We start from the raw sequence: 16,036 nt of genomic DNA, 5'->3' as shown, positions 1-16,036 counted from the left end.
GCCTTCATTCAATTGCCTAGAACACAAATCACATGGTTACATTCAACTGCAAGTGACAGTGGAGAATGTTTTGCTCTGTGCACTGAAAGAAAAAGAAACAAGTTTGTTGGAAGCAAAAAATCTCTGCCCCAATATATCCTTCTGATCACCAAAAATTTTTCCATTTCATTTTCCTCACACAAACCACTGCCATTCCTTGTCCAAAGAGACAACCTAAAGACCCATCAAGCCAATATATCTGACCCAAAGATCAAGATCATAGATATGCACAATCCTCTTCATCATATCTGGATGCATTAGTTAAGAGACAAATGAACCAAAAGACAAGTTATCAATGAACCTCTCCACCCATACACAAAATGCAGTGATAGAATAGATCTCTGAGAAATGCTCCTTTATATAAATGCTTCCATTTAAAAATAAAGGAAGAATGACAAACACAGTGATCACTTATCCGTAGCAATTATAATAACATGCCAGACTGGCATTAAAAGATTACTTTGCCTTGGTGATAGTTGTAGTTTCTTGCAGAAACTGGATTCTCTCCTGCGTTGGTGGGTTTTGTTTGTTTGTTTGTTTTGTTTGTTTTTTTGTTTGTTCGTTTTTTGCTTCCCTCGATTCTACCTTATGGGAATTCAACCTCGTCAGTCATACTCCATGGCCACATCTGAAGTGAGTGTTTGGGAATATACCCCTCATGACAACTACACATCTTTAATAGTTCACTTCTTGCTTTCACTAGGTTTGGGGCTCCAGAGATTGAAGTTTCAGATAGTCTTTTTTTTTTTTTTTTTTTTCTTCTATCTAGACATACGTTTCTTTGGCACAACAGTTCAATAAAAAACACAGTGGACTCCTAATCTATGTGTCATATTCATGTGCCTATAACTATACTCCAAGGTCTTTTGAGTAATTACCGAGCCTAATTTATTTCTTTCCTTTTCCCGTCTCTAAATCCCTCTCTTAGATTGTAAGCAGCTACAATGAGGCTATATGTAACAATGGGTGTGGGAGGGTAGGCAGCGCATTCAATCTGATCTTTGCTATAGGGCTGAGTTTTGATGGATTTTGTAGCCTAGAGTTTCACTCAGTTCTATCCCTTAGTATGCAACATCTATAAATAGTTGATTTCCCAAACATTTGAATACCTAAATGTCTGGGCTTTCTTTTGATCTTTTTTCATTTCTGCTTACAAACTGGTTATACTTTACTGGGCTCATCTTCTTTACTATCTTTACTAAAGGCAGAATGTAAAAGTATATTATTAACCTATATCTTTCCAACTACCTCCTTGAAAGCTACAAGTCTAACAGGCATCTAATCCTCAATGTTGAGTATTCATTTTCCACCTTCAATCAACAACACTTAACACTGTTGGTAATACCCTTGAAATACCTTCTTCCCTTTGATCAACAATAGTGTGTTCTCCAGAATCTTCTCTACCTCTCTGTTTTCTTCTCAGTCTGCTCTGCTAAAAGCATTTCCTCTTTCTAGACTTTAAATATTAGTGTTTTTCAGGGCTCAGTTGTCAGACCTTTTCTTTCCACCTAGACTCACTCTCTTGGAGAGTTTATCAATATCTATAGCTTTAAATAATATTTATAATGATAAATTCCAAGTTATCATATCCAGCCCCAACCTTTCTCATGACATTTTTATTTTAAAATGGTGTAACTGTGTTCGTCACACTAAAAATTACACATGCATATTTTCAAATGGAGAAAGAGGAGAAAGGAAAGATATAAAACTGCAAAACATATGTGTATTTATATACTTAGTCTCTCTTTAAAATGTAAACTCAATAGCAACAGTGATTAATGTGGCAAATGTTATATTTGCCACAGGTGTCTTGCACATAATAGATATACAATAAATATTTGTTGACTAGATCATTAGTGTAATACACATTAATGAAAATTTATTTAATAGAAATATGCTAATTTCAAATAACTCATTCTAATGCAGATATAAACTCTGAGACTAAATAACACGCTAACTTGAGCAATGTTTTTTTTCTCTTTTGGCATCTAGATCCCAATGCTCTGGCTGGCCAGACTGGCCCTGATCATGCTCTTATAGGAGGGATAGTGGCTGTAGTTGTATTTGTCACACTGTGTTCTATATTTCTGCTTGGTCGATATCTGGCAAGACATAAAGGTAGGTCATCTGTAATAAAATATTATTTATTTTGACAAAAAAATCTAAACACTAGCTTTACCATGAAATATTCTATGAGCGCACACAAGAGATAGAGACAGACAGAAAGAGAGACAGAGCTAGAAGGAGAGAGATATAAATATTAAAGTATTTTAGGGAATTCTTGATTATTTTAATCAACTTTAAAGTTAAATTGGCTCAGCAAAATAATGGCCAAAGGTCACAGAGTAAGTCACGGGCTCAGTAAATAAAAAAGGAAGCGAGTTTGTAATTTATCTGTAGAACTGAAATGCAACAAACATTAAGCATTTGGTCAATGTTTTGTTTGTAGGTTTACGGACACACACATGGACATATTAGTGAGACGAAACTATATATATGTATATATATTTTGCAATGGGCTAGGTTGAAAACCATTGATATAATCTATTTTTAAATGGAGTTAACAAAATGAATGGTGACACAGTTGATGTGATCATTATCAACACCTTAACAAAAGATCCTGATTGCTACAGCTGCATGGATTACATGGTCTGTATCCATCATTAAAGAAATCAAAGTACTCATTACCCATTCATCTGGCTGTTGCCTCTAATTTGGCCACAACTTCATCTACAACATTTACCTGAAAACTGAAAGATAGTATGTAACTTTAGAGAGGTGAACTGTTTCAGAATATGTTCCAACTTATAAGAAAAATGGCATAAGTTTCTTCCTAAATGAATGTAGTTTTAATGTTGGCTATTTACCAGTCTCATAGAACTAACATTTTTTTTTTTTTTCCCCCAATACCCACAGGAACATATTTAACAAATGAAGCTAAAGGAGCTGAAGATGCACCAGATGCTGACACAGCCATTATTAATGCTGAAGGCAGCCAAGTCAATTCTGAAGAGAAAAAAGAGTATTTCATTTAAAATGCAGGCCAAGATTCTGAGTTTTACTTATCAGGCTGGCTGCTGGAGAAAACTGGCTATCATCTTTCAGAATTCATTTCTCCCATCTTCTGCTACCTTTATTAACTTCCACACCATACTGCTATCAGTAGCCAGTGTATACCAACAATCAGCTGTCAAAAGCATTATTCTTTAATTACTGTACCATTCATAATGCAGGACATTTCTTACTGCCTAAATTCCACATCATTGCTCTTTTAACATACAGTGCTTGAATATACAGCCTTAACAATGTTAATCATCTCTTTGGATTATGATATTGAATTGTTTTTATACATTGAAAAAAATGTATACAGAGTCCCCGCTTTAAATCATAGACTGTGTCAGTTTGTCATTGAACAGCTATCACAAGGAACGGGATTAGATAAAGAGCTAATGTGCTTAAATTTTATCAGACATTAGAGGTTTACGATGTTTTCTACATGTCTCTCTTCAAAGACGTGTTTAAAAACATATGCCCTAGGAAACATCAACTGAAAACACTGTAGTATAGATTCTGGAATGTTTGAGATATACTGGTAAAGCTGTATCAGTTGCTATCTAAAAATATAGTACTTGATACAGGAGCCATGTGTATGAATTGCAATCATGTCATAATATCTTTATGTAATTATATAGATCCCACCATTAGGTTATTTTAGCTTCATTTACCAAAAATTTTTACAAACATTTTACCGCTTTGTAAATCACAAAGATTTCATTCATTTCTCTAATTTGATTCTGTAATTTATTTGCTCCACAACGACTCACCTGCCTAAACGAAATTGAAATATCCATAGGGCACAATTTTGAGACATTTTAGTATGTGTATATAGTGCATATATTAATCCAATTAAACATTATTTGATACATATTTAACTTTTTTGGCTGTAGGTAATTCAGTCATAAGTAAGCATTTTCTAATGTCCATTATATCCCTTTAGATATTACTTATACCAATATTATAAGTAGATAACATGTATTAGTATTTTGTCTGTATGTCCTAGCACTGTTCAACAACAAATTTTTCTAGTTATTTTTAATTTTTATTTGTTATACAATGGAAGCACAATGTTATAAGGAAAGGTAATTTTAAGCTAACAACCAGTGCACACAGCCTCAGGTTTTAAATTACAACCACAGTTGAATAATAACCTAAAAATATACTCTTAGTTTGCTAAAAATTTACAAATTTTAATTTGGCAGTTCTAGAGCTGCTTACCTATGTTGGTTTGCCAAAAAGAAGTGTTTAAGATATGTTTTCTGTATAAATGAACTAATTCTTTATATTAAATTCCTGTCTATGCATTTTGTGAGGTACAAACTTATGAAACAGTGAGTGATAGAGAATTTCTGCCATGCTTTTAACTTCAAGGTGAAAGTCTCTTTCTCTGAATTATTTCTGAAATTTTGGTGTATTTAACCATTAGGAAATGCTGTATTCTTAAATACAACACAGAATCAATCTAAAGTCATATTATTCTTCTAGTAAAATACAGTACTGCTAGATTAGTTCTCATTAAATTTATTATATGCTAAAGATTAAAAATCCAGTTAGATAAAAAATATTTTCTGATTCACGAGCACTTCATCTTTAAGAAGAAAACAAATATGAAAATATGGTAGCTACACTTGTGATGTCTGAAAGCATGTGGCCTATGTTTTGAAAAATAATATCTTGGAATTTATTTTCGGAAAACGAGAATGGTTGAGTACGACATCATGTGTTAATAGCAAATGAAAGACAAGGGTGCTGTATCTTAGATTATTTATCAGAAAAGTATAAATCTTTTAAAGACAATGTTAGAATTTTAAATTGTTTTTTTGATTGTTGAAGCATTTATCTTGTTGATTTCTTACAAAAGAAAAAGGATGATGTCAGTCAAGCAGCACTTTTTCAGAATATACAAAACATAAATAATATGATGTGGTTGAGTGTTAACATAATAAATCATATACAGTATGACATTTTAAGGAAATAAGTCTGCATTGATGTGATTGCATGCTTGTTTTTACAGTTCAATTCATACCATCTGTGGAAAAATGCAATAATATGTTAATATAGTATGGTAGTTTGAGAGAATCAGGTAGGTGCTACTAGACACATTGAAACTAGGATAGGTTTATAAACTGTTCACATATTTCAATGCATAATCTTTAGAAAGACTGCACAAAGCAAAATCCATCCTGTTATTACAAATAGAAAGGTTCTTATTACAGAAGTAAGTTGTATAAACTGCATCATCAATTACTATTTAAAACCTAATTTCAGGATGCACTTACAAAATTGCTACTCTTCATCGATGCTGTATTTACAATTCTCTTCATTTTCTCTGTATTCTACTTGGCTCCAACTGCTAAATTGTTGCCCAAATAACTCAATCATTATTTATAACACTGTAAAATTAGAAATCTAAAAGTGGTTGCATTTCAAGACTTTTTATTCTTTAACCCTTCAGAGTAATATAAAACCTCATGAAAACCTTTAAAAAAAAAAACTAACTGATATATTATGATTTGTGGGCTCTAATCAAATATTTTACTAATTAAAATAGATTTGAATTAGATATTGTTTTTAGTTACTGAAAAAAATAGCAATGGAATCATATTTTCCTATCTTTAAAAATTATTTTGATTTCTACCAAATCAGGAAATAAATTGTAAAAATTCTACTTATGTGAAAATAAGAAAAAAATGAAATAACATTTCCAACTGAAACCATGTCAACTGAAAAATCTGAAGCATGCACACTTGTATGCACAGAGAGCCAAATTCTATCTCTGCTCAGTGAACAGAGTAGCTATGGAACTTGATGGAAGGAGTGTGCACACACACACAGACACATCCACACCCCTAGTAGAATATGGAACATTATTCTTTACCCAAAGTAGCTATTCTCTGCTAGTGCACTATTTACAGTATAAATTGATTGTTCACCATCAAAAAAGTGTAAGCAGCATTTTTTCCTTTTTCCCATTTTTGAGTATCCTAGATAGAACAATTACCAGAATTAGGAAGAAAAAGGAAAGTTTGTCAGTGCTTGAGTAAACACGGAGAGCATGAGCAGAGTTTTGTGTGTGTGTATATGTGTGTAAGTGTGAAAGAGAGATTGATTTCAACTTCTTTTCTTTTACCAGAGAATTCGAGAAGCAGTTTAAGGAACCTGATATTGGAATTTAATCTAGAAACTGGATGATCTCATATTGATTCAAGATGGTTAATCTTGCATTGAAACCCCACAATTAAAATAACAAATAGAGAAAGAAAACTAACTTTCCCAAATATGGCAAAGAAGCTAACACCTCATTTATTTTTATTTTTTGTAAAAATATAAATATCTCAATTAAAAGGACAGGCTCACTTGTAATTATGTACTCATGATTGTAATAGCATCGAGATTCCATATAGGCACATGTACAGCAGCTGTTTGACGGTGATGGTTCTTCCATGTAATATAGCAGTTATTGTGTAATTTAGTGCCACTTATTGCAAAGTGTTACCAAGGAGAACATTTAAAATACTTTTCTTTTTTCTTTGGACTTAAGGATAATTTAATGAAAGACATATACAAATTTTGATATTGTTTTTAATTGGGGAGAAAAAAACAAAACCTCATATCTTACTTCAACTGCCTGGTCATATTGCTAATTACTTAGAGCCCTCTAAAAATACTCAATATTATCCCCCTTTAAAAATGTAATCTGCGATGACTATACAAAACAAAGCAAACAAACAAGCAAAAAACAACTGGCAACAACAACTGAAATAAATGAAACACCTAACAAGAATTACCGAGTAATGCTTTTTATTAAGTGGCACAAAGTACACACTAAAAACTATGCAAAATATAGGTAACTACAGTGTACGTACATGTAAGTATCTTGTACTTGCTTTGTATGGATGTTTAAAACCCATGTAATTATAATATGCATTTTGAATATTGGGAAAGAGGAAATCTTAGTGTAGATAATAGAATTTGTTTTGAAATATACACTGGCAATATTGAAATATACTCAGTGCAATATCGGCAATTCTTTTGCTGGATACTTAATGCGAAGGGATTTTAAAGAATTCTTCAACAAGATATAAGAAGTTGCTAATCTTCACCTCCCACACACTAAAGCATTAATTAAAATAACAACTGATTCAGCAACATGTTATTTTTTTTTTTACTTAATTATCGATGTAACATAATCAAATTATTTGCCCTAGTTTTTAGCATTACAGGAGAGAAACTTTGATTCATATCTAATTAAATTTGGAATTCTTAAACTTTCTTTGAAATAGGTGCATGTTTTAATTAATTGTGGTACTTTTATTATAAGTACAAATCTATTCAACCAAATGCACAATATACAACTTACCTTTAATAGTTTAAAGTCACTATATCTTAATGGGAATTTTTTGTATCTTTTATTTTTCTATTATTTTTTTCCCTTTCTCTCCTTATTCTACCCTAAACATGCCTTTTGCACTTATACCCTTCCAAAGGCAATGGATTGAAAGGAACAAGATTATAAAGAAAGTTATAGGGGACAACATATAAGAATGAGTTCTAAAATCATCAGCATTTTTATGTATTGAGATTATTAATATTGAATGCAATAGTTATTGGATATAGCTGGTAAGGTCTCTGCCATGCATACTTACAATAATCCTTCTACCTCTCACTATTAACATGGGCTATGATACTTCAATATAAGTTGAAGAAATAATTATTTACTATATATATCCCAGGAAACACTTTTTTGGGGTTATCAATATTATGCTCTCAACTGCCTGGGAAATCACAAAAGCCAACTTCTTTTAGTGTATTCAAAGGTGTATTGATCTGCATTGTTTTTCCTTTTCTATCATCAACCTTTCTTATGGACAAAATATGATAACTTTATAAAGACAGTTCTTCTGCCTATTTAATATTAAAACATAATACAGTTGTGTTGATTTTTTTAAAAAAATATTTTAAATGGCAACACTTTGCAATCCATTTATATAATATTTAAAATACAACAAATTCTTATAGATCAGCGTTGCACTTTTAAGTAAAAATTATGTATGTGATTTACTTTCCCAAGCAGTATTATCTATATAAGACAAAAACTTAAGTATTTAAGACTGTCTCCTCATTAACAAATAATCTCTGAATAATAAATGCAAAGTATTGCCACAAATATCCACTTTATTTTATCTGCATAGACATGATATGAATTTTTTAAATGATGTAATTTAGTTATTCTAAAAGGAAATGACAATTTAAAAGCAGATTTTCCTCTAGGAAAAAAAGATACATGAAAATATCTTAAATTATGAATCTGAATCTATAATATATGTTTAAAGTAAGATGTTTCTGTTACTTGGTTATGTTACAAATAATATTTGAACAAATCTTTATCATCTCTTCCATATATACATATATATATATATGCTAGTTATAAGAAATGTATGGTTATTTTGGAGTGAATGGGCCCAAATATGAAAAAAATTGTAAAAAAAAAAAGATATTTTCCCCTTATAAAATATACTGTATATTTCAAAAGAAGAAAATTTAAAGGTATTTGAAGATTGCAAGGGCAAAAGAAAACCTACCAGGGCTCAGCACTTAAGCACTTTTCCCACATCCAGGGTCAGAACAGCAGTGATTCCTACAAGGACTTTTAAGTGCAGTATGAAATGCCACATTACACTTCTCTTACACACAGTACTGTCAAACCTCAAATGCTTTTTTTTTTTTCTTCAAATGCTTGTCCTTGTACATGATACTAGTAGGCACTTTTTATATTTGCTGATAGTAAAGTTATATGTAATAAAATATTTGATGATTGAAAGCAGTGGTTACCAGTTGGTTAAAAAATACTATAAAATGTAAACTGAATTATCTCTTTATCTTTTTCATTTTTTCTGTTTCTAATGTATTAAATGATTTTCACAAATAGAAAACTAATTTAGATTTTTTTTAAAACTAGTTCTTTCTCCTATAAATGTATAAAATTTTAATATCTTTACAAATTTATTCAATTGTACCTGATGTACTTATTGTAGATTCAATTATGCAGTTAAGTAGTAACCCAAGGATGTATGAGTTTGGGAATACTAACCTATTTTCTTCATATTCAGTTCACATCAATGTTTGTGAATTGATTGTTTGGCTTTCCATTCAACCAAAAAATATTCCTCAAGAAAGCTCCATTTTTATCATAAATATTTCAGTATAACCAACATTGGAACAAGTATGCCATGCTAAAAAGAATTTAAAGACTTATCTCTGAAAATGGTACCCAGAAATGCAAGCGTTCCCAGTAATGTAGCTTCAAAATGAAATGTTCGATTTATATGATATGAAATTCATAACTTTTGGAAGGGTATATTTATGACAGCATAAAAATAAATTCCGTGCTGTAAAGAAGATTCACCAAAATTAAGCATAGTGCTCAGTTATTGAATCTATTGTTATCATTTACATTTTCGAAAAACAAAATGCATATTGTAATGTTAGGTACATGACACTTGCATGTTGATAGGCCTATATACTTACAAAGTATTCAATGTGTACTTAGTGACGCTTAAAATATGTCATGTACGACTCTGATACACATTCTTATAGGGTTCCCATTCACACTTCATCTTTCAGTAAAGTCTTGTCAGGAAAAAAAAAAATTGTCTGATACATATGGAAAAATAAAATTTGAATTTTAGCTCTCTTTGGACATTACTGAATTGTCTATTCATTTAGTTCACTTTCTTAGGCTTGAAAACAGACATTGAAAGATGGAACTTTCTTTTTTCCTCACTGACAGGTTATGAAAGTTGTTACGAAACATATTCCTTTATGCCAAACACATTATTTTGCATATCTGTTTTGAACTGCATACATCATTCATTCATTTTAGATTTTCTCAATAATGCCCATTTTTTTGGTAAATTTCTAAATGGAAGTTTAAAAAATAAATGTTAATATTATTTGTCATTTTATTTAGTTGTTACTCCTTGGAATATACGAACCTTGTAATATGCTGACTAAGGGTTAAAAAATGTTACTGACTTAGGGAAATTTGCTTGAGATTGCCAAAATTTCAAAACTCTGTAATTTTACACTCACTTATGTGTGTTTACTAATGTTGACTATAAACAGAAGCAAAAATACCTAAATTTATTTTTTTTTAATTTTCACACTCTAACCAGTATTATATATTTCAACTACCTAAGATAATGCAATTAATAATATATCCATCCTAAGCTTATGCCAATAAGAATTTGAGATAAGCTTTTAAATTTATGAACGATTTTCTTTGTGTCTTTGGAAGTTCACTTACCTTAAGGTATTTCATAGTTTAAATAACAGATTTTGTTATACAGGGTAAGCCAAAGGCTGTACAAGAATTAGTGTCATTGGGTTATGTTAGACCATGAAATATTCCATTAAAATTTATCTGTAAATACAAGGCAATATTTTGTATCTGGTTTATTTTTTCTAATGACATTTATTTAAATACATTTTTCCGATCAAAAGAAGCCCTGCGATACATGTTAGCAAATTTTATACTGTATTGAAGATCAAATTCAACACATCTGAAAGAAAATGACATTTGAAATAACACATTCATAGACCCAATCTTTTTTTTTTTTAATGACACCCTAAATGCCTACTCTGACTCAGCTCTACAATCATATACACATATAACACTCATGTTTCCTAGATAAATTAGCTCTATGTTTTCATAATGACAATTGTTATTTCTGTCAAAATATTCTTTGGCAGTTTTTTTAATCAAAGAAGCATACTGGAAATTCTACTTAATATAATTCAGTAAAGTATAGAGTTAAATCTCACTAAAGAATAGAGTTAAATATGAGTGTTCTTAATTAATAATTACATAGTGGTTTTAGTCCATGAGAGAGACCTTCATTACATGACAATTCTGGGATGATGTTAAAAATAATTGCATATCCCTTTAAAAAAAGAAATTCTAGGAAATACAGTTTAAAAAATGTTTCAAACCATACTTAATTTGGATATTTTTAAGGACTTTTTTTCCCCTCTAATGTTGTGAAACCTAGCAAAGAAATACGTATTGTTACCGAACTCAAGTTCAGCTGTTTGCAGCCCATAAGCCAATAACTCAGGAGACGAGAGTTTGGTAAAAGGAAAGCAAGTTTATTCAAGAGCCAGCATCCTGAGAGGACAGTGGACATCTGTCACAAAAGCTGTCTGTCGCTTCATTGCAGACAGAGGTTATTATAAGGAGAGGCCTGAGCAAGGGATAAGGAAGAAATTCCAAAGCCCCAGGGAGAGGGCTGCATCCTGGAGGGGAGGAGGTAGCCAAGGCCAGCTATCTTGTCTTCTGGCTTTGGCTTGTTTCTCAGGCAGCCTGGAGGGGAGGCAAATAAAACAAAAGAATTAACAAGAAGGGAGTGGGGAGCTCCTCTTTTAGAGTACTCGTCAGCATGATGAACTTTCTTTCCACAGCCTTCTTTGATGAGAAACCTGGAGCTGGTTAAGCAGAGGTCTGGGGAGGATTTAGTAGTCAATATTTAGGCACCAAAGGGTCTGGAGACTGTTAGCTCCCTTTGAAGTCTGTTTCTGGAGTTCTCAATCAAGCAAACTGTTCATCTACAAGTTAGATATTAGTTAACAAGGCATTTTTATGTATTTAAAATATGAGAGAGAGACTGTAAGGACAAAAAAGAGAAAGAATAAAAAAAAAAAAAAACGGTGACAGTCATAAGACTAGAATAAAGCTACAGCAATCACAGTTATAATCTCCACTGTCGTTTCCTCATTTCCATGTCAATGAGTGTTTTGCTGTGGACTTGTGGGACAATAATTTATCATAAGATGCTCAACACTGCAGTGAGACTGTGTTCAGTTCTTCTAGTAAGAGAAGAGTTTTATGGTGCATTTACTTTCTAGTTGTCACATTATTTAGTTAAACTTAATATGCTTATTTTGAACATTCCATAAGAGATTAATACTAACATTAATACAGTTAAGCTTAACTTTACAATTTCTCCTAGGATAGGTTTTATTCTCAATGTTATCCAGGAAAATAAATCAGAAAACCAAGGGAGTAGGCATACAGAGGTGGAAAGGCAAGGGCAGAAAAAGTAAGTGAGTTTTAATATTATTATGTTAGGTAAAGCCTGCTTGAATCAGTGTAAAAAGCTACATCAAAGAAACAAAGCCTGTGTGCGATTAGTGCGGGGTTACAATTCCCGTTAGTATAGAAAAGAGATTAAAGGAGAAAAGCAGCTTCCTAGTTGCACTTCAAATACCACTTTGTGCTACTCTACATTGAATGTCATTTGATCAAAACATAACTATTGAGCATCTACTATATAGCTAGCTTGTCGACATCACAAACTACATCAAGAGCCTAAACGTAGAGGTTTATGCCCAGGTCTTAAAAACCTGTTCATTAAATTATCCTTCCATGTAATGACAATTTTCTGTATTTTTGGCATTCCTGTGTTAGAGGGAGGAGTGAGGAAATTCTAGTAATAAAAATAAAGTGTAATTTGAAAAAAGTCTTATGTTTTAATCATACTGTAATATAAACAAATAGCCTATCTTTCAACCACTGTTCATAATCTCAAATTTGATGCTATTTACCTAAATTTTTTCTGTTAATTTTTTAAATAGATCTGATTGATAAGCTAATTCTTTATTACACCAGAAAATTTAAGAAATCAACTCATCTTCTGAAGAGTGGCCTTAACAATGACCAGAGTCAGTACATTATTAAAAGCCCTAACAGCATCTGTCCTGCACATACTATCAAAATGATAATTTGTTTTGTCTTTCTAAACTAAATCCTTACACAGATGGAGGGTGCATGTAATATGAACATGCGGCAGATTTAAGAAATACATTTTTACATAGATTGGAGTTGGCATACAATAATAATGTAGTGTAGTTTTAAACTAATGAAATATGGCTGAAAAACAACATAAGGTTTGAAAACATATTTAACTAGTAAAATTGGTATGTCAGAAATACATGTCTGTTTATTCTCAAATTAAGAGAATATCAGTATGTGGAATATTTTATAATGTGTTGGGAGAAAAAGCTATTAAAAGACAATTGGAATTTTCGAAAGGTAAATTTTATCTACTTGGCAATTTTGTCAAATGGGAACATGTCTTAATACCTTTCTGCCAGAGATTAGAGAAGCTTTATTAAATGGGATCTCAAATTATCAAGGACTCACAAACTCTGAAGGCTCCATAGGGGTGGGAGTTAGAAATTTGGGATCTAAGGACTCTCATTTTAAGTACATATTCTACCAATTATATATTTATTTGCTTCAATAAAGTAATTCCTAAATTACAATCTGTTTCCATGAAAATACATACCTATCAACTTTGCATCTATAAATTGAACACTATGCTTTAGGCTATTTGTTTCCTGCTCTTAAGTCCCAAATAACACACATATTGCCTTATGTGACACTAAAGTCTCTTCTTTGGCCTATAGATGTCATTGAAGCTGTTATCGTTTGGGGCAATAGAAATCTGACATTGCCCTAGTGACACTGAGGGAACCTTGGTTCTTTCCGCAGAAGTAGTAAAGAATTACAGATCAGAGAAATTTAGGAAAAGTAGGATTTATTAAAGTATGTTTCAAGAGAGAAATGGACTAAGCCAGAGATGGTCATAGTCCAACAGAATCCCGGAAGTGTACTTTATATTGGCCCAGATGGGTCATTTGTGGGTGGAATACTAGATGATTGGTATGTGAGATCATTTTGACTATTTATATAACTCTGTCTACTGCCCATGTGGTTATCCAGAATTCAGTCTAATCAGATTTATGAACTTCCAGGAATATGTATGACATTATAATAATGGTATAATGAGACTAAGGTCAAGCAAAGATAGTATATGTACTACCTACACAGGTGTTTGTGCCTCCTAAACTAGTGGTATTTTTTGTGTATATTTTTTGTTTGTTTGTTTACTTCTATGTATTTTAGAACATAAAGATATTTTTAACTACAAAGTGGGGCGGTCCCTGTTTTTGGCCTACATTCCCCCTTGCTCATGTCTACCTAACTGCCTAACAAAAGCATTAGCATTTTTAATCATATTTTGCTTACAGATTTTCCTGCTAATATGAAAATCATGTAAAAACAGGACATGCACAAAGTACTTTGCTTAGGGATTAGAGTATATTTTAAGTCTTATCATGAACTCCAGGCTAAGAATCTTCCCAGAGCCTTATACTAAAAACATCACATTCTTAGTTGTACAAACATTTCTCATTTGTTTTTGTCTTTCTTGTACCCAGCCACTCCCTATGATCTTGGTATTAAGGTATAGGAGTATCCTGTTCCCTATTCTTTACTGGCATACAGCTCTTAAAACCCTTGAAATTTCAAGAAATTGTAAACATCTCTGTGTGCTTAGCAACGACTGGTACCTGAGGGCTCCTGAATAGCCAGGGGAACCAACCAGGAGTTTAGAGAATTGAAACTTTTAGCTCTACCCCTGACCTCTGGGAGGAGAGAGGGGCTGGAGATTTAGTTACTCAACAATGGTCATGATTTAATCAATCATACCTATGTAATGACAAAAATATCTCTAAAGCATGAGGATGTTAAAAATTAAAAATCTATAAAATATGAGGTTTGGAGACCTTCCTTGTTGGTGAACACACAGAAGTGCTGGGAGGGTGGATAACAGAGAGGGAATGAAAGCTATGTCCCCCTTTCTCCTTATCTTGCCCTGTGCATCTCTTCAGTTTTAAATATTCTTGAATTGTATCCTCTGTAATCTAGTTTTTCTAAATTCTGCGCTCCATTGTAGCAAATAATCAAAATTGAGGAGGGGTTTATGGGAATCTCTGATTTGTAGCCAAGTCAGACAGAAGTTGTAGGTAACTTGAGGACCCACTGCTTGCAATTGGTGTCTGCAGTCGAGGACAGTCTTGTGAAACTGAGCCCTTATCCTGCGGGGTCTGTACTAACCCCAAGCAATTAGTATCAGAATTGAGTTACACTTTAGGACATGCATCTGGCGTCAGAGAGTTTGTTGACATACGAATATTCTCCACCCTTATCCCCAACACACACACACGCACACACACACACACACACACGGGTTATAGAAGTATTCAGTGACAGTGTCATCACTGGGAGCAATCTAAGCCTGTTGTTGCCCCAGTGGTACCGGGGGGGCCTCGGTCCTTTCTGCTGATGCAGTAAAGAATTACAGATTGGTGAAGATTAGGAAAAGTAAGATTAATTGAAGTATGTTTGAAGAGAGAAACAGGCTACACCAGAGAGGGCCGTAGCCTCATAGAGATGGGAAGGTCTGTCTTATATCTGGGCTATGATGGGTGGTTACAAGGGTGGTGCTAGCTGACTGATGTGTGAGGTCATTTTGATTGACAGCGGCTGTTATATAACCCATTGTCAACTGTGCATGTTCCTTCCCAGAATTCAGCCTGTTATAAGTGGATTCATGAACTTCTGGGCATATGTATGGCATTATGATGATGGTATAATGAGGCTGAGGTGAAAAGAAGCTCAGAGTACTCCTTACTGTACAAGTGTTTGTGACTGGCCTAAACTTGTTGCTATGCTATGGTCACTTATTTCCTTGTATTCCAGGATTTAGGGGTATTGTTATTTGAAAAATGAGTTTTTTCTCGGAGGTCATAGGGGCGGCCTTTTGGGCTGAACCATCAGTGTTGTCATTCCTATGGTTATAGAGCTGAGTCTTCACTCCCATTACTCATGGCTACCTGACTACTTAACAAGAGTAGATGTTGCACTTTTTTTTTTTTTTTTTTTTTTACCTACTATGAGATTCCCTAAATTCAAATACATTCTACTTCTCCAGAGACAAAAACTATCATTTTCCCATTAAAAATAATTTTGAAAAAATCTTTAAAACTAAAATCACCTTTTACAAAAGAAGAAAATCAATTATAAGAGATCACATAC

The 16,036-nt window shown here is 32.6% G+C and overlaps 1 protein-coding gene across 1 annotated transcript in view; it reads left to right on the top strand.

Annotated features, from left to right (window-relative positions):
• CADM2 (cell adhesion molecule 2) overlaps nucleotides 1-10,536 on the top strand; it is a 992,109-nt gene extending 981,573 nt beyond the window's left edge. The window contains exons 9-10 of the mRNA XM_011356419.1: nucleotides 2,032-2,157; nucleotides 2,956-10,536. Of these exons, the coding sequence (XP_011354721.1) occupies nucleotides 2,032-2,157; nucleotides 2,956-3,074 (245 nt within the window). The 3' untranslated portion in view covers nucleotides 3,075-10,536. The remainder of the gene's footprint in view (nucleotides 1-2,031; nucleotides 2,158-2,955) is intronic.
• The last annotated feature ends 5,500 nt before the right edge of the window (nucleotides 10,537-16,036 follow it).

Source organism: Pteropus vampyrus, unplaced genomic scaffold, assembly GCF_000151845.1.
Source record: "Pteropus vampyrus isolate Shadow unplaced genomic scaffold, Pvam_2.0 Scaffold26, whole genome shotgun sequence".
Classification (NCBI taxonomy): Eukaryota; Metazoa; Chordata; class Mammalia; order Chiroptera; family Pteropodidae; genus Pteropus; species Pteropus vampyrus.
This window is presented reverse-complemented; position numbering and strand designations above follow the sequence as displayed.